Source organism: Helianthus annuus, chromosome 16 (genome assembly GCF_002127325.2).
Source record: "Helianthus annuus cultivar XRQ/B chromosome 16, HanXRQr2.0-SUNRISE, whole genome shotgun sequence".
Taxonomy (NCBI): Eukaryota; Viridiplantae; Streptophyta; class Magnoliopsida; order Asterales; family Asteraceae; genus Helianthus; species Helianthus annuus.
In genome coordinates this window covers 125,088,590-125,107,936 of record NC_035448.2, presented here as the reverse complement: position 1 = coordinate 125,107,936, position 19,347 = coordinate 125,088,590, and the positions used below count along the sequence as shown (strand labels likewise).

The following is a 19,347-nucleotide window of genomic DNA, read 5'->3' as shown; positions in this document are numbered from 1 at the left end:
ACTCTCGATCTTTTCGATAAACTGAGAAATCGTTAACCCATCATAAACACCCGTGTTTTTCAGAATCATCAGATATGTTCCCCACTCTTTCTGTGGTAGTGCATCAGCAAGCTTATCCACCCACTCTTCACGATCTTTTTCAACACCCAACATCGACAATGATCGCGCTAAGTGACAGTATCTCTCAATCAGCTTCTTTGTATCCTCTCCCGGTAAGCTGCTGAACAAATCAAACTCTTTCTTAAGCAGCGCCTTCTTGCTCTTTATCATGTTCTCGCTTCCCTCAAATTTAACTTTAAGAGCATCCCATATCGACTTTGCAGTTTTGTCGTGCTATAGCAGAATGAATATATCTTCTTTGATCGCTTGCTGCAACAAACTGATCATCATCTTCTCGGCTTTGTACATCACCCGTTCCTGATCCGTGAATTCAGATAACTGTTTGATAACTTGTAATTCTGTTCGAGGCAACACATACTTCTTCAATATACACTCCCATGATCTAAGATGATTTACCTGAACCCAGTTCTCGAATCGATCTTTCCACCCATAATATTCTTCGATACTCATCAATCTCGGGGGCTTTTGGGTGGTTCCCGTCTCGTTCTCTAAATTCATGGCCTGAGCAATCGCGGCTGGAGTAGACGGTGTTGCAAATGCGTTGTAGAACTCGGTATCCATGTTTCACACCTGTATCACCTGATGTACACAAACAAACAAAACACAATCAGTTTAAAAAACACTTATCAAACCAACTGAATCAAACTGATACTCCATGCGAACTGAATCACTCGAACTGATGAATATTCTGTGCGAACTGAAGGTTGACACGCTGTGCGAACTGCTATGACCCGGATTAAAATCAAACGAACAGACTCTTTCGTACGAACTGATGGACATTTGACAATTTTGAACTCCAACCCGTAAGAACTGAAACTAACTTCCAAGCGAAATAATGACTTTCAAATGAAATGGATCTTTTCACGCGACTTGACCATACTAAACGACCTTTACCGAGTTTGAAATCAAATGAACTGAACCACCTCTTGTGAATATTATACATTGAACTTTGAACTTGGGCCGTGATGAATGATGGGCTGGCAACACTTGATCACAAATGTGATTAGATCTCAAATTCCACTAAAACGACAAATGATTGGGCCATTTTATATGAATTTCATGGATTAATGAAACTGACAACAACTATTTTGAAAACATCATTTCTCATTGGACCGATTACATGTAGTAGACAGTCAAATTGATTCATATATAATACTTCAGTTTGAAAACATGGGCCGGCTAATTATCTTTTAAACATCTTTCATTGGGCCGCAAACACTACACATAATTGCTTTTAATAATAATCAACAATGGCAACAACTCGATTTTTGTGATTGGGCCGTGAACCACTAGCTGACAATTTCTTATTTGACAATTACTCAAAGATAATTTGCTAACAACCGTTCCTATTTTTTAAACTACTCCCATTGGACCATAAACCCACAAAACAATTGAACCACAAATCTTATTATTGGACCGCTAACACTAACTAATGATTGGACCGTAAAATCACTAACACTTTTAAAATCACTAACGAATGATTGGGCCGTAAAAACTAATGATTGCTTTTAATAATAACAACAATTTCAACAGGCAACTTGATTTTTGTTATTGGGCCGTCAGATACAACTATTAATTCAATAAATTCTTGTTATTATAGGTGAATATGGCCGACAAACATGGAATCAAGTATGTTTAGTGATCTTATATGTGAAACAATTGATTGGACCTCAATTCTTGAAGTCTATTATTGGGCCGCCCACTAACTGACAACCTTGAAATGTATTATCTGATTGAACCGATGACTAACACAACCGACACACATCCACTTCCGACAATTTTAGTACCAAATTGATTTTATTGGACCTTAACTTTGAGGTGGCCGACAATTGAATTATCAACAATCAAGGATTGGACCGTGAATCTTGAATCACATGCACACTATTCCAAATGAATTCACATGCAAACCTAAAGGTAACACATGACCATATGAGCGGACTTGAATTTTGTCAGAAAAGCGGACCAGATTATCCTGAAAAGCGGACCTATTGATAACGTGACAAATGAGCGGACCCCCAGAATTATGTGTCACAGAAGCGGACTTGTTTGGTCAGAAAACGGACCTAATGAGCAGACCTATCACATTTTGGAGCGGACCAGTTTTTTTTAAGCGGACCTATGATGAACTTTGGAGCGAACCTGTTGCAAATGTGTCCAAAAAAGCGGATCTATATGTAATTTGAAGCGGATCTATTGCAATTTGGAGCGAACCTACTATATGTTCGAAAAAGCGGACCTACTTCCGAAGATGATTTCACCCATTTTTCATCCGAATCTCAAACTCAAACTCTCAAGGGTTTATCTATGAACAATTACCTACAACCTGTGAAATTTTGAGCGGATTCCGGCCGTTAAATCTCGTTCTGATGAAGAAAGAAGGTGTAGAAGTGAGAAATGATGATGAATTCTAGCTATTCTCTGTAGAAAACCTCCTCCCAAGCTCTGATACCACTTGTAGGGTCGTGTCTTGACCCGAACGAGTCGTTCAGAGGCGTTCTCCTATGTTTCAGGTGCGGAATAACAAGAAACGTAGGTAGAAATAGCTTGTTCTTCACTTTAATCTACTGATTTATTGATTTGACAATGTTTACACTTCGATCTTCACACCGGCAGCACTTCGGTATGGAATTGGCAAAGTTACAAATGAGATTCGCTCAAGGGTATTTATAGTGAGAGGAGGTTCACATATTCGTACATGTACGAATAAGCGAACCTACTAGGTTCCCATATACAGACATGATAGGTTCCCATATTCGAACATAAGAGGTTCCCATATTCGGACATGAGAGGTTCCCATATTCGGACATGAGAGGTTCCCATATACGAACATAAGAGGTTCCCATATACGAATATAAGAGGTTCCCATATACGGACATGTACGTATAAGCGGACCTACTCTCTAAAACACCTATACTCTCCAATTTTCTCGTAAAACGCGCCCTAATCTATACAATACACGTTCTCCTATGTTTCAGGTGCGGAATAACAAGAAACGTAGGTAGAAATAGCTTGTTCTTCACTTTAATCTTCTGTTTTATTTATTTGACAATGTTTACAGCTTAAACGTCACACCGGCAGCACTTCGGTATGGAATTGACCATGTTACAAATGAGATTCGCTCAAGGGTATTTATAGTGAGAGGAGGTTCCCATATTCGTACATGTACGAATAAGCGAACCTACTAGGTTCCCATATACAGACATGATAGGTTCCCATATTCGAACATAAGAGGTTCCCATATTCGGACATGAGAGGTTCCCATATTCGGACATGAGAGGTTCCCATATACGAACATAAGAGGTTCCCATATACGAACATAAGAGCTTCCCATATACGGACATGTACGTATAAGCGAACCTACTCTCTAAAACACCTATACTCTCCAATTTTCTCGTAAAACGCGCCCTAATCTATACAATACAATGAAAGACTCGATCCAAGACGAAATCAACAGATGTAGTGCACCAACATGGAAGCACTTCGATTTGTGTTTGATGACCGAAAACCATGAGATGGATAGTGCAAGGGTTGAGGAAAGTTTATGAAAGCGGCCGCCAACTCGACGCTAAAGAAACACACCGAACGCCATTGGCCCATGACTAAGGCGAAAAACGAAAAGGGTGAAGGATCCGGGACCGGTTCCTCAAATGTTTAGGGTGTTTGATGTAACCGGTTTGTTTAGTTAAGTCGGGTGTGTTATGTTTAGTTAAGGTTGTTGTGTTATGTTTAGTTAAGTTAGGTGTGTTAAGTTTAGTTAAGTTATGATGTAATCGGTTCGTTTAGTTATGATGTAATCGGTTCCTTAGAAATAAACAAACAGTGTGTTTTAGTAACGGGTTATATAAAAAAACTCACATTAATAAATCACATCAAGATCAAGTTCTTAAACAGTAACCGGTTCTACAGTACCGATTTACAGTAACCGGTTTCCAAAATTAAAAAAAAAACGGTTCAAAATTTAAAACAGTAATCGGTTCTACAGTAACCGATTTATTTCCTTTGCCTTTTGCTTGTGTCGGGTGCGGCACTTTAACATGCGCTATGCTTTGGTGCGGGCACTTCGGTACAATCATCTTCGGAATCATTAGTCTCTACTTCGTCTTCCTCCTCTTCATCAATAATCTTGTGCTCTAACTCAACTTCGTCTTCTAGACTCGTTTTATGTTGAACACGGTCAACGGTAGCCAAATGATCCTTTAGGTAAATTGCCATCTCTAGCGATTCCAGTGTTAGTCTTGTTCTTCGAATGGATAATACACTACCACTAAGAGAAAAGACACTTTCCGAAGCTACCGTGGAAGCTTGGACCGTTAGTATATTACGAGCCATGGTGGCTAGAATCTGGAATTCCGATTCTTTTGATTTCCACCATGCCAAAATATCAAAGTTGGTATATTCCTCGGCGGTCATAGTACGCGAATAATCAAATATTTTATATCGAATGAGTTCACTTGATGGTTTGTTACCCCTTTGTTGCTTGGCCGTTTCGTCTCTAACGACATTTAACATGGTTATGATCGGGTCTCCAATTGTTTAATCGTTAGAGGCCGACGACCTAGATGCAAACAAATTGCTTTGTTGTTTTCCCCATATTTTTTAAATAATGATCATAAAGCTTGGACAAATAGTTGTTGAATAGTTTTTTCGTTTTATCTTTCAATGTTGGATCCTCCTCATGCATATCCAACTTGTCATAAATTTCTTCAATTAAAGCTTCAACACCCGGTACGTTTAAAATTGGGTTTAAAGCAGCGACACATAGAAAACGGGTGGTAAATCCAACAGTAAAAACGGGACGATCACTTACCTTTAATAGAATTTTCTTATAATAACAGTAATCACATAAGTATCAATGCCGCACCATTCGAAGCACTTTATGGACGAAAGTGCCGAACCCCAGTCAGTTGGGCAGAAATTGGGGAAAAGCAACTATTTGGACCTGAGATAGTGCAGGAATCAACCGACAAAATCATTCAAGTCAAGGAACAACTGAAAACAACACGTGATCGACAGAAGAGTTACGCTGATAACCGACGCAAACCGTTGGAATTTCAAGTAGGAGATAAAGTATTGTTAAAAGTCTCTCCTTGGAAAGGAGTGGTAAGATTCATCAAATGAGGGAAGCTAAGTCCCAGGTATGTTGGACCTTTTGATATTATTAGAAGAATAGGACCTGTAGCCTACCAGCTACAACTGCCAGAGGAAATGGCAGGAATACATGATGTATTTCATGTATCAAATCTCAAGAAATGCTTAGCTGATGAATCATTGATGGTACCTCTTAAGGACATAGAGATAAATGAACAGCTCAAGTTTGTAGAAAGGCCTCTACAAATTGAAGACAGGAAGATTAAGAATCTTAAGCACAAGAGATTAGTTCTGGTCAAAGTAAAATGGGACTCCAAGAGAGGACCAGTATACACATGGGAGCTTGAATAAGAAATGCAAAGGAAATATCCACACCTGTTACAGTAGACCTCAAGGACGAGCTCTAAAACAACGTGAGGAGGATATAACAACCTTAAACTGACACCCTCGTAATATTTTCCGACACCCTAAATTTATTTAAAGTAGTCCCTAAAAATACCCCATACGTGAAAACGGGCCCCGAATACCTTAAATATTATTAAAAATAATTAAAAATCAATTTTTGAGTTTTGTCGCGAGCCGCGTAGCCCATGGCTACATCTTACACGGGCCGCTAGAGATCAAGAACGCGGCAAAACACTGTGCTGACACGTGTCCGACTCGTGTTGAACCTACTAGCTCACCCGGATCAGCTACGCTGTTGACCAGCGTTGACACGGGCCGCGTAGCCCTTTGTTACACTTTACGCGGGCCGCGTAAAAGTCAAGATCAACCCCTATATAATGGGAGCTCGGGCCTTCAGTCGAATTCGCTCGAACTTTTCATTTCTCTCTCAATTTTCTGATAGTAGGCATTATACTCGGGTCTAATACCCCCAAAATAACGAGGTTCTGCTCCGTTGTAAGTATCATAACCCCTGGATACGTATTAGATACTCTGCCCGATTGATCTAGGGTTCCGTAACGGCTGTCGTGGTTCTGCCCGCGCAGTCGTTGGAATGTCGTCTCGGGGAGGGTATTACTAATGTTAAAATGGGTTATTATACTAACACGTGTGCATTTGCGTAAATTATAGATTATCACCAGGAAACCCTTATGGATAAGCTAAGACAGCAACGTGAGTAATCTCCTTTTTGCAAACTATTTTTACAAAACCTCACACGATTAATTATATATTAAGCAGTTATTGAGTATTTGTAAGGATACATTATCGTTGGTATGTTAGGGTTTTGTATACAAAATTTGTTACTGGAGGGATAACTTTCCACAAGTCGGGTCTGACAGTACCGTGGGTGGTAATTGGTATAACTTGGAAACAAACGTAATTGCGAGACCGCCCTCAATACTGTACAATGGGTTTTGTTAAAACTTTATTGAACTGGGATTCACTCACCAGTATTTCCCACTGACAAATGTTTTCAAACGCGTTTCAGGTAACAAAATGTGAAAGCCAAATAGAAGCCAGCTGGACAGCACTGAAGGCCTGGAAAAGTGGCAATAAAGTTACCTAAAACAGATAGATGTTTTTATTAAATAAAAATAGGATTTATTCCTATGAAAAAGTGTGTACTAAAAACTTGGGTTTTACCCATGTGTTTAATATTATGAAAGTGTGTTATTTTACTCTGATAAAATATTTCCTAACTACGGTCCTGATGTAAATTCCGCTGCCAAATTGGATAAATACAGGATACCACCGAAACTGGCCGCGGCCGCCTGTTCCCGGGTTTGTACTAAGGGGACGGGGGTTGTGACAGAAGGTGGTATCAGAGCTAAGCCATTGATTCAGCCACAGAAGTGTTCTGGTGACACCAATATTCAAAGTGTTAGGAAATAAATTACGGGAATATGTGCATGATTGTATTTTCTTGTTATGTGTTATTTGACTATTTGTTAGTTTATAGTATGAGCGACCAAAGACCATCTGACGTGTACTGTCAATTGTCTAGTTCGCCTAGAAGCGAAGGTGCCTCTTATCATCCTGCCCTCTCGGGGTACTCTGCTGATACGGAAGAAGGAATATTCGTATTTAAGGCTCAATCTGAAGAGTCATTTCCTCAGAAAAAGAAGAAATGGTTCAGTAGGGGAGCACATGAGCGTAGAAAGCGTATGAAAAAGTTACAAGACCAGAGAGCACTAGCCGCAGCCAAAAGAGAAACCGATGCTTATGCCCAGGATATGCTTAATAGGGGAATAGCCAATATCCACATTTTAGCAACCACTGCAGCTGACCCCAACCTGGAGCAAATGTTAGCACCCCAACCACAACCACCAATTCCTGACCAACCAATGGAGATAGAAACCCTGAAAATCAAATAGAAATGCATGATTTCAATCCGGAGGAAATACCTAGGGTACCTGCACCAAATCCCTTAGACCCAAATTACGACCCATGGTGGGATGACAACAGGGACTATATGCAACGTTACCCGATACACGAAGACATGCCCATGCAAAACCTAGAAGCCTACCCAGGGTTAGATCCTCTAGATCCCTCTTTCGATAACGATGTGTACATTAGGGAAATCTTAGAGAATCCCTACCCATTTCAGGCCCCTACACCTCCATACCAGGAACCCGCACCCCAGATTCTGAACCCAGTCCTAGAACCTGCACCCCCAATGAGTGCAGAAAATGTACAAGAACTTAGGACATTTGGTGAGGAAATTTTAGAAAATAGCGAAAGGATGAGACAGGTGGGAGAGCGACTCGTCTGGAAGTACGACGAACGCAATATGGATTTCTAGATGAATCCATATCCATGAAGGGGATGGTGAAAATGGTAGTAATAATATAATAATAAAATATGTGTGTATGTGTATAAAAAAACACTACTGATGGCTATTACTAGTAGTGTAACTTTAAATTTCAGTTGGTATTGTAATTTTAAATTTCAGTACTGGTGTGTAATAGATGCATATTATATGAATAAAGTAAAGCCGCAATGCTCGATGCTTTTCACCAAAGTGCGTGACATGTGATTGGCTATATTCAAATATTATTTTGTGATATTAATTCGTGGTAAATGTTTAAAATTCAGATGGACAACGAAGTGAACCAGGAAAACCAGAGTGATAACCACCTGAATAACAATAATCTGAATAATGAGAATCCGAACAACAATAACAGTGGAAACCAAGTGGATAATAGTGCCATCCAACACATAGTGGCACAAGGAATCATAGATGCAATGCCATTTATTATCCAAACTTTTAAGAAAGCAGAAAATAAAAGTAAGCATAGCAGTAAGCGACCAACTGAACCGGAACACAGCGTAAACAATGGACCCGTACTTCAAGTGCCCATTCCCAAAAGAAGAAGAACCATGTCGTATGGTTGTTCTTATAAAGAATTCTGGTCCTGCAAACCAATAGAATTCTCGGGCAATGAAGGACCTATTGCAGCTCTACGTTGGATAGAAAAGACTGAGGCTGTTTTAAAAATAAGCAAGTGTGCTGAAGAAGACAAGATAATGTTTGCTTCTAATCTGTTTAAGAACTCAGCCTTAGAATGGTGGAACACTATTCTCCAGTCAAGAGTAAGTGATAGAGTATACAACATGGAACGGGAAGAGTTTAAAAATATGATAGAAAGGAAATTATGCCCTCCCAATGAAAAAGAACAGATAGCAAATAAATTTCTAAACCTTAGGATGACCGGAGTAGATAGTAAGGGTTATACTACTACATTCTTTGAATATGATAGAATAGTACCAACCCTTGCATCACCTGAACCGGTATTAATCTCCCGTTATATCTGGGGATTAATTGGAGAAATTAGACATGTAGTCAAGGCAGCTAGGCCCCAAACCATAGAAGAAGCTGTAGAACTAGCAAATACCTTGACTGATGAATTAATCCGTACTAGAGAAGAAGACCAGAGGAGAAACCTAACCCAAAGGCTTACTCAAGAATTCCGTTCTGGAAATTCCAACCGTAGGAACATAGGTTCTAATTCTGCACCATACTGCAAAGCCTGCAGAAAGAAGCATTCAGGAAGATGCTCCACTCACTGCAATTTCTGCAAGGCACCAGGACACAAGGAAGAAGATTGCAAGAGGAAATCTAGTAATGGACTGTGCTTCAACTGTGGAGAAAAAGGTCACATCAAGCCAAATTGTCCAAAATTGGCTCCAGCTGCGAACAACAAGAACACTAAAAATGCTAGAGCATTTGTTCTAACTGCAGATGAAGCCAAAATGATTCCGAACGTCATAGCTGGTACGTTTTTAGTTAATGATATTTTTTCTAAAGTATTATTTGACTCTGGTGCAAACCAAAGTTTTATCAATACTTTGTTTTGCAAACTTCTAAATCAATCATTAACTAAACTACCACAAGAATGTCTAGTAGAGACAGCAAATGGAGAAACCGTTAGGATTTCTGAAATCTTGCAGGGGGCAAGAATAGAAACTTTTAACCAAAAATTTATTGCAAACCTTTACCCAAAGAATCTGGCAGGATTTGATGTCGTATTGGGATTGGATTGGTTAATAGCAAATAAAGCCAGTATTTTGTGTGATCAAAAGTCAATCCAAGTAAATTCACAAAGGGGTGAAAAGATCACAATTAAGGGAGATAAACCATTTAGATCCACGAAATTCATCTCTGTGATGAAAACTGCAAGTTGTATAAGAAAAGGATCTATCGTGTATTTGATTTCTATAATCACTAACACTAAAGGAAAAGAACTAAAAGACATTCAAGTAGTGTCTCAGTTTTCAGATGTTTTCCAAGAAGAATTGCCAGGACTACCACCAGACAGGGAAGTTGAATTCAGAATCCACCTGCTACCAGGAACAGCACCAATTGCCAAAGCACCTTATCGTTTAGCACCTGCCAAAATGCAGGAACTGAAGAAACAACTAGACGAATTGTTGGAGAAAGGATTCATACAGCCAAGCTCATCATCGTGGGGAGCGCCGATTTTATTTGTTAAAAAGAAGGACGGATCCATACGTATGTGCATTGACTACCGTGAATTGAACAAAGTCACGATTAAAAACCGGTACCCATTACCAAGAATCGATGATCTGTTCGATCAACTGCAAGGAGCTCGATTCTTCTCTAAAATCGATTTAAGATCGGGATATCCTCAATTAAAGGTACAGGAAGAGAACATTCCTAAAACAACATTCAGAACAAGGTATGGCCATTATGAATTTACTGTCATGCCATTTGGTTTAACCAATGCCCCAGCTGCATTTATGGACATGATGAACCGAATATGTAAGCCATATTTGGATAAATTCATAATTGTTTTTATTGATGATATTCTCATTTACTCTAAGAGTAAAGAGGAACATGAAAAACTTTACGCTAAGTTTTCAAAGTGTGAGTTTTGGTTAGAGCAGGTACAGTTTCTTGGACACTTAGTCGATCATGAAGGAATTCATGTGGATCCAACAAAGATGGAGGCGATTACCAAATGGAAAACCCCTGAATCGCCAACCGAGGTTAGAAGTTTCTTAGGATTGGCAGGTTATTATAGAAGAATTATTCGAAATTTTTCTAGAATAGCCATTCCCTTAACCAAGTTAACCTGTAAATCCATTAGGTTTGAATGGGGACCAAAACAGGAAGAAGCTTTTAGAATCCTTAAGCAAAGATTAACCCATGCGACGCTTCTAAATTAGGGTTTGAATCGCCAACCCATATTAGCGTTACCAGAAGGAACAGAAGACTTTGTAGTCTATTGCGACGCTTCTAAATTAGGTTATGGATGTGTATTAATGCAACATCAAAAGGTTATAGCTTACGTATCTAGACAACTTAAGAATCATGAAGAGAATTATTCAACCCATGATTTGGAATTAGGAGCTATAATTTTTGCCCTTAAGATTTGGAGACATTACCTTTATGGTAGTAAGTTTACCATATTCACAGATCATAAAAGTTTAAGGTATGTTTTCGGGCAAAAAGAATTGAATATGAGACAAAGACGCTGGATGGAGATACTTAGTGATTATGATTGTAATATCCAATATCATGCAGGAAAAGCCAATGTAGTGGCTGATGCTTTAAGCCGAAAGTATTACGAAAAGCCAAAAAGAGTACGTTCTCTTAAATTAAATCTACAAGTAGATTTAAATGATCAAATTAGAAAAACACAAGAATCAGTAATCAAGGATGATACTGAAAAATTAAAAGGAATGATTAAGGAATTAGAACAAGGAACAGATGGAATTTGGAGATTCCATAAAAAGAGAATATGGATACCTAAATTAGGAAACGTACGTCATCGTATATTAGAAGAAGCCCATAAGTCCAAGTATACGATGCATCCAGGAAATGATAAGATGTACTAGGATTTAAGGAAAATTTTCTGGTGGATAGGAATGAAGAAAGATATAGCAGCTTATGTTTCCAAATGTTTAACTTGTTCCCAAGTTAAAACTGAACACCAGAAACCCTCAGGATTGCTGCAACAACTGGAAATTCCAGTCTGGAAATGGGAATTGATAACAATGGATTTTGTTACCAAATTACCCAAAACAAGAAAAGGTAATGATACAATCTGGGTGATTGTAAATAGGCTAACCAAGTCAGCTCATTTTCTACCAATGAAGGAAACTTTCAGTATGGAACAGTTAGCTAAATTATATGTAAATGAAATAGTTTTCATTACATGGAATACCTTTATCAATTGTGTCTGATAGGGATAGCCGTTTTACCTCTCATTTTTGGACAAGTTTCCAAAAAGCAATAGGAACCAAACTGAATCTAAGCACAGCTTATCATCCTCAAACAGATGGACAAAGCGAAGGGACAATTCAGACAATGGAGGATATGCTTAGAGCTTGTGTAATTGATTTCGGAGGTAATTGGGATGATCACTTACCTTAAATAGAATTTTCTTATAATAACAGTTATCACACAAGTATCAATACCGCACCATTCGAAGCACTTTATGAACGAAAGTGCCGAACCCCACTCTGTTGGGCAGAAATTGGGGAAAAGCAACTATCTGGACCTGAGATAGTGCAGGAAACAACCGACAAAATCATTCAAGTCAAGGAACAACTGAAAACAGCATGTGATCGACAGAAGAGTTACCCTGATAACCGACGCAAACCGTTGGAATTTCAAGTAGGAGATAAAGTATTGTTAAAAGTCTCTCCTTGGAAAGGAGTGGTAAGATTCATCAAACGAGGGAAGCTAAGTCCCAGGTATGTTGGACCTTTTGAGATTATTAGAAGAATACATGATGTAGTTCATGTATCAAATCTCAAGAAATGCTTAGCTGATGAATCATTGATGGTACCTCTTAAGGACATAGAGATAAATGAACAGCTCAAGTTTGTAGAAAGGCCTCTACAAATTGAAGACAGGAAGATTAAGAATCTTAAGCACAAGAGATTAGTTTTGGTCAAAGTAAAATGGGACTCCAAGAGAGGACCAGTATACACATGGGAGCTTGAATCAGAAATGAAAAGGAAATATCCACACATGTTCCAGTAGACCTCGAGGACGAGCTCTAAAACAAGGTGGGGAGGATATAACAACCTTAAACCGACACCCTCGTAATATTTTCCGACACCCTAAATTTATTTAAAGTATCCCAATATGTCCCTAAAAATACCCCATACGTGAAAACGGACCCCGAATACCTTAAATATTATTAAAAAATAATTAAAAATCAATTTTTGAGTTTTGTCACGGGCCGCGTAGCCCATGGCTACGTCTTACGCGGGCCGCTAGAGATTAAGAACGCGGCAAAACCCTGTGCTGACACGTGTCCGACTCGTGTTGAACCTACTAGCTGACCCGGATCAGCTACGCTGTTAACCAGCATTGACACATGCCGCGTAGCCCTTTGTTACACTTTACGCGGGCCGCGTAAAAGTCAAGATCAACCCCTATATAATGGGAGCTCGGGCCTTCAGTCGAATTCGCTCAAACTTTTCCTTTCTCTCTCTCTCAATTTTCTGATAGTAGGCATTATACTCGGGTCTAATACCCCTCTAAATAATGAGATTCTGCTCCATTCTAAGTATCATAACCCATGGATACGTATTAGATACTCTGCCCGATTGATCTAGGGTTCCGTAACGGCTGTCGTGGTTCTGCCCGATGCAGTCGTTGGAATGTCGTCTCGGGGAGGGTATTACTAATGTTAAAATGGGTTATTATACTAACACGTGTGCATTTGCGTAAATTATAGATTATCACCAGGAAACCCTTACGGATAAGGAGTTATTGAGTATTTGTAAGGATACAATTATCGTCGGTATGTTGGGGTTTTGTATACAAAATTTGTTACTGGAGGGGTAACTTTCCACAAGTCGGGTCTGACAGTACCGTGGGTGGTAATTGGTATAACTTGAAACAAATGTAATTGCGAGACCGCCCTCAATACTGTACAATGGTTTTTTTTTAAAACTTGATTGAACTAGGATTCACTCACCAGTATTTCCCACTGACAAAATGTTTTCAAACACGTCTCAGGTAACAAAATGTGAAAGCCAAATAGAAGCCAGCTGGACAGCACTGAAGGCTTGGAAAAGTGGCAATAAAGTTACCTAAAACGGATAGATGTTTTTATTAAATAAAAATAGGATTTATTCCTATGAAAAAATGTGTACTGAAAACTTGGGTTTTACCCATGTATTTAATATTATGAAAGTGTGGTATGGTATGGTATGTTACTCTGATAAAATATTTCCTAACTACGGTTCTGATGTAAATTCCTCTGCCAAATTGGATAAATACAAGATACCACCGAAACTAGCCGCGACGGCCGCCCGTTCCCGGGTTTGTACTAAGGGGACGGGGGTTGCGAAAGGTATTATGCCCATCTCTATTCACAACCATTATATACAGCCATCAAACTTGTCTCCTTTAGATATTGTGTTTGGGCTTATATGGTTTTAAGTGTGTACAATTTAAGATTGATGTCTTTAATACAAATTGATGTATAGGTAGTGTCTGGGTTCATCAACTTTAACTATTAACCAGACACAGTCGATAGCCTAGATATATCCCTTACAAGTCTGTCTAGATTATCTCACTATCGATGGTTGCTTATTATACCAGAGCCATCCGACTCTAATGTCACACGCGAGGCATATTTATGTGTTGTAGTTCATGACTACTCTCGAGATTGTTATAATTCCTGAGTCTATCTTTATTCCCCTGTTTCACTTTCGTTAAACATGTGATTGCACTATTTACTTTTTAGGCCTGTGTTGGATGTGAGTTCAAATACAAGGGCAATACATGTTTCAGCATTTACATTTACAAACATACAATCACAAGATGGATGACGTCAGCGGGGAACAGTGAAATCACATGGCTGGCTAAAAGTGGCGGCGAGATTTACTTTTTTTTTATAAAATAGTTATTTATAAGTCCCGTTAAATTACGATTTTATCCCCTGTTTAAAATTACGATATTACCCCAGCTCCAAATTAAATTTATACTTTGCCTCCCGGCTTAAATCTATGATTTTGCCCTCTGTTAAAAAATACGCTTTTGCTCGCCCTCGGTAAAAAAATTACGCTTTTATCCTCAGCGAAAATAACGTTTTCGCCCCAGTTCAAAATAAATTTTTTCCCCCGGTTAAAAATTACGATTTTACACCAGTTTATTATTTTATACCTACTTTAAAATTACGGCTTTGTCCACTGTTTAAATTTACGTATTTGCCCCCAGTTCAAAATAAATTTATGTTTTTGCCCACAGCTAAAACTTATGAACTTCCGCTCGGTTCAAAATTACGATGTCACCCTCAATTCAAAATTACGTTTTTGCCCCCATTGCAAAATAAAAAATTGGTTTTCCCCAAGCTAAAAATTAGGATTTTTCCCTCGGGAAAAAAAATTGATTTTCCCCCAAGTAAAAATAAAAATATGACTTTGCCCCCAGCTAAAAATCGTGTCAAAAAGCTGCCTAACACTCTTTTTACTATTTCTTTCTAGCAAAGCTATAGTACTGTTTTTTTAATTGATTAAGAATTATTCGGCTATCGCCCCGCAACGCGGGCGGCGCATCACCTAGTTACAATACAAGCACCAAAACATATTAAGAAAATTAACAAGAAAAGGAAAGCATATAAAAACCCAAATTCATTGACCAAAAAACAAAGGAATATGTTGTTAAAAAACTGGTTTTTAAAGTATTTACACTGCTGTCTCCTGTTTCTACAAGTTCTCTGTATGTCACGGACTCATCTTGCGAGCACCCAGCTGTATCCTTAAACATTTGGACCGTCAGGTAGCTTTCTTAGTTCTTTAACAGAAGAGGGTCTTCACCAACTTTATCTTCCTTATGAGAAAAAATATCAACAGGTGCGGTTGTGAATCCTAAATTGGCATGTTTTGATGCTTTCTCGCGATCAAGGTAGATTACTATCACAGATATGTCATCATGGAAATGACGCCTAACGCCCCTTTCTATTTTCATTACATCCTTGTATCTCAACTCGCGTTTCTTTGTAGCCTCACGAATCGCAGCTCCTACCAATCTTTTTGCTATTCCCTGAAACAACAGGCACGTTCAGATAATATGAAACCGTTTATCCGAACACTGAAAACGAAGAGGAGTGCGTTAGCGCGTATGTGAACGTGTGTTTGTAACGAGTGAAAATGTTTACCGCTCTTGGATTTCTGTAAACAATATCCACCGCTGCTTCATCGCTCAAATGCTCCCAAAGCCCATCGGAAGCAAATATCAAAAACAAATCTTGTGATCTAAGTTTTCTAGAAATGATGGAAGGTTCCGCAGTCAATACAGGCTTTTTCAGTGGAACATTGTGTCCGTATTGCAGAAAACGTGGGTCCCTGTGAAATTCGGGCTTCTTTAAATAGAAATCGCCTATAGATCTTGATACCTGAGAAGCGAAAGATAATTGGCATGTTATTAAAACTCATCCAATATGACCCACGACTTATGAGCCATAAGGATAATGTAGAAAAAAACATATCATATCTAGAATGGTGACACGTTGAGATGATATCTCCATGTACGAAATTCTTGCCCGTTAAGTTCTTCAACTGCACGGGATGATGAAAAAGTATGTAGGGCATAATCCCTTTTAGATCAAGGGTGGCATAATGCTTCTCGGAAAAGCGAAAGGGAAGTGACAAAAATGATAGAGAATGAGATGCCACATTTAAAAAAGCATATGCATATAACTCAGCTCCAGGATTTGCAGAATATTTATCTTTTCAAAAAGCAAAGGCGAAAGCGGTCTAAAAATGAGGTGAAGATCAGAGTTGAACTGGAAACCGAAATGTGTTACAAGTTAGAGAAAGCCATATGTCCGCGTCCTTTTATAAATGATTTGTTATAGGAAAATAAAGTCTTCAAAATTTAACAATGATTTTGGCAGAACATGTTGATTAGAGACACGAGGATCTCTGATAATCTTAAACGTATCTTGTTCTACACTCACGTGGATGACCAAGGCACCTACAAAATGACACGTTCGCAAGTTCACTTTTGCAGGGGGAAAGGAACATGCCTACTGATACAAGTTGTATGTCCAAATCAAATATGGCAAACGGGGGAGTGAGGCCATAGTTTTTAAAAGCCATTGCAACAAGATTCCAGCCAAATTTCTACTTTTATCTAAGTAAACTACTTTTCTACACTAATACATTAATATTTTAGAACTTTTGGTAGATATTAAATGACATATAATAGCTTTTCTTTATTTTATTTGAAGAATACTATTATTTTTCTAGTATATAATATAATTTTTATTTTTTTTATTGTGCACTTTTTTTCTTCGTAGGCCCTAGCTTTTTTTGCACTTTGCGCATAGGCCCCAGGCTAGGCCTATGCGCCTAGCGCCTTTAATCATGGGCGCAGGATAGTGTATCTCCGGGGGGCCGCCCGCCCCCCCCCCCCCCCCCCCCCGAACTTTTCGATGCGTAGTGTTATGAATAGTACTTTCGCATAGGTATATACGTTGCCGCCCCCCGGTTTCGGGAAAATTGGGGGGGGGGGGGCGGTGGCTTCGCCAATGCCTTGAATGACTGAGTGAGGCCCATAATCGTATATCTCCTCATCAATAGTTAAGCAACCATCTTATAATAGTTCAAGATAAATGTTGTTTAGATTTGATGCTTCACATCAAACAGACAGCCTAGATTTAGTTCATTGATCAACACCTGAATCATTGAGTAACTCATAATACCTGAATTATACCCTTGATTCTCCAAACTCCACGACAATATACAACGACATGTGAATCACCAGGATGCTGTGCTTCAACCTCCTTCCTCACCTCCTCGTACGAAACATTATGATCTCTTGACAGTCGCTCTGCGACCACTCTAGCCTTTCCTCCAACAGAAACTTTCTGTCCGAGCACTACTCGTGAGTCTCCAAGGTTAGCAACATGTAATTCACCATCGGAAATAGCACCAACAAGACAGCACGACCCAACCGATGTGATTTGCGGTCTGATAGGCATTTGATGCTTCACAAACTGTAAAAACTTCTCCTCGGTAGCATTGAACGCCTTCTTAATAACATCTGCAGATATACCCCCTTGTTCTGTTGCATACTCTGAAAAATAAGAACAAAAATATGAGTCATAATCAATGACAAACTCCGTAACAGAGACCACAATAGCGTATCATATAACTAATTAATCACTCAACTGATCATTAAACAAGTGAATCACAAATCACAACAGCTGATTCTGAAATTCAATTTACAAAAAACACACATAATAGATCATCATATAACCACTCAATTCATTAATAAACAAGTGAATCATAATCAATAATGAACTTCTTAACCGAATTAACCACTCGATTAATCAATAAAATAGTAAATGCCAGTGTTGTAAAAATTGGGACTAGTCAGAGATTAATCGCTAGTCAGCCGCCACCGGTCACAGCGTAATTTTTCATTAATCTGTCCATTATTCGGTAGTCGGCCTTAGTTGGCAATCGCGGCCAGATTCCAGCCAAAAGCTGTAAATTATGGCTAGTTTCCAACCAAACCACCTAGATTCAGGCGATTAATTAATCCTGTATACTTAAAGAAAATGGGTCGAGGAGGAGTTAAAACCTGTCAACTTAAAATACTTACGTGTGTATATATAAAACTAAAAATTACATATAAATTCCCAATCCGATTAATCGCTAGTCGGGACCCACTGGCCGCACCTAGCGATTTTTAACTAAATCACAATCCACAACACCTAATTAAAAAATGGGTCGAGTATGAGTTAAAACCTGTCTACTTAAAATATTTACGTGTGTATATATACAACTGAAAATTACAAATAAAATTCCCAATCTGATTAAATCGCTAGTGAGGACCCACCGGCCACGCCTAGTGATTTTTAAGTAAATCACAATCCACAACACCTAATTACAAAATGGGTCGAGATACGAGTTAAAACCTGTCAACTTAAAATATATAAAACTGAAAATTACATATAAAATTCCCAATCTGATTAAATCGAAAAGCTTACTATGAATAAAGGGGAAGAGATTATTGTTGACGAATCGAGAAGCTTCAGGGCCACCATGACCATCATAAACACCAACATAAGTAGCAGAAGGTGACGTATACACCTGACTTTGATCCTCAAGGTTGGAATTCGCCTGAACAACGGCGATCGAGAAGTCACCGGACGCATGCGGCTTCAAATCGTTGTGCCACAGCAACACGTCACCGCTCCGGCGACCTATACATCTCTCCAAAGGCTTCACACACAACCGTAACATCGTTAATATGGTCGCTAAATGTGATGTTATATTTTGTGACGGTTTTTGTGTTTGTTATATATGGTTTGCTTTTGAGTTTTTAAATGTAATGAAACAAATTTATGTTTCACTTTATGTATGATATGGTGTAATATAAAAATCTAGTGTTTACGTCAAGTCATCAACATGATATCTTATTTTATTTTATGTTATACACGTGTCACTACACTTTTTTGGTTGGTTTAGACGGATTAGGATCAAAATACAAAATATAAATGAAAAAATAAATAAGAAGGGTAAAAATAAAATAAAAAATTTCATTTTTACTGGTTTTTTTATTTTTTTTATTTTTTTTGCATTGTGTTAAAGGTTCAGATCAGATCATTGTATCTTTTAATTGGATTTCGTTCATTACATTTTTACTATGACTTCTATGCATTGTGTTATTATCACAACTTATAACACGATATT

The 19,347-nt window shown here is 38.6% G+C and overlaps 1 protein-coding gene across 1 annotated transcript; it reads right to left on the bottom strand.

Moving 5' to 3' along the window:
- Positions 1 to 15,254: 15,254 nt before the first annotated feature.
- Positions 15,255 to 18,973, bottom strand: LOC110917448 (probable protein phosphatase 2C 63). Its single transcript, XM_022162000.2, has 4 exons — positions 18,642 to 18,973; positions 17,349 to 17,722; positions 15,801 to 16,037; positions 15,255 to 15,685 (listed from the first exon to the last, which is right to left on the bottom strand). The coding sequence occupies exons 1-4, from the start codon at positions 18,895 to 18,897 to the stop codon at positions 15,431 to 15,433; spliced, it is 1,122 nt and encodes a 373-aa protein (XP_022017692.1). The 5' UTR covers positions 18,898 to 18,973; the 3' UTR covers positions 15,255 to 15,430.
- Positions 18,974 to 19,347: the final 374 nt, after the last annotated feature.

Coding starts and splice junctions, on each gene's coding strand:
- LOC110917448 (XM_022162000.2), bottom strand. CDS start 18,897: ATGTTACGGTTGTGTGTGAAGCCTTTGGAGAGATGTATAGGTCGCCGG. Junction 16,038..17,348: donor GAATCAAGGGTATAATTCAG/GTATTATGAGTT, acceptor TTCGCTTCTCAG/GTATCAAGATCTATAGGCGA. Junction 15,686..15,800: donor TTTACAGAAATCCAAGAGCG/GTAAACATTTTC, acceptor CTGTTGTTTCAG/GGAATAGCAAAAAGATTGGT.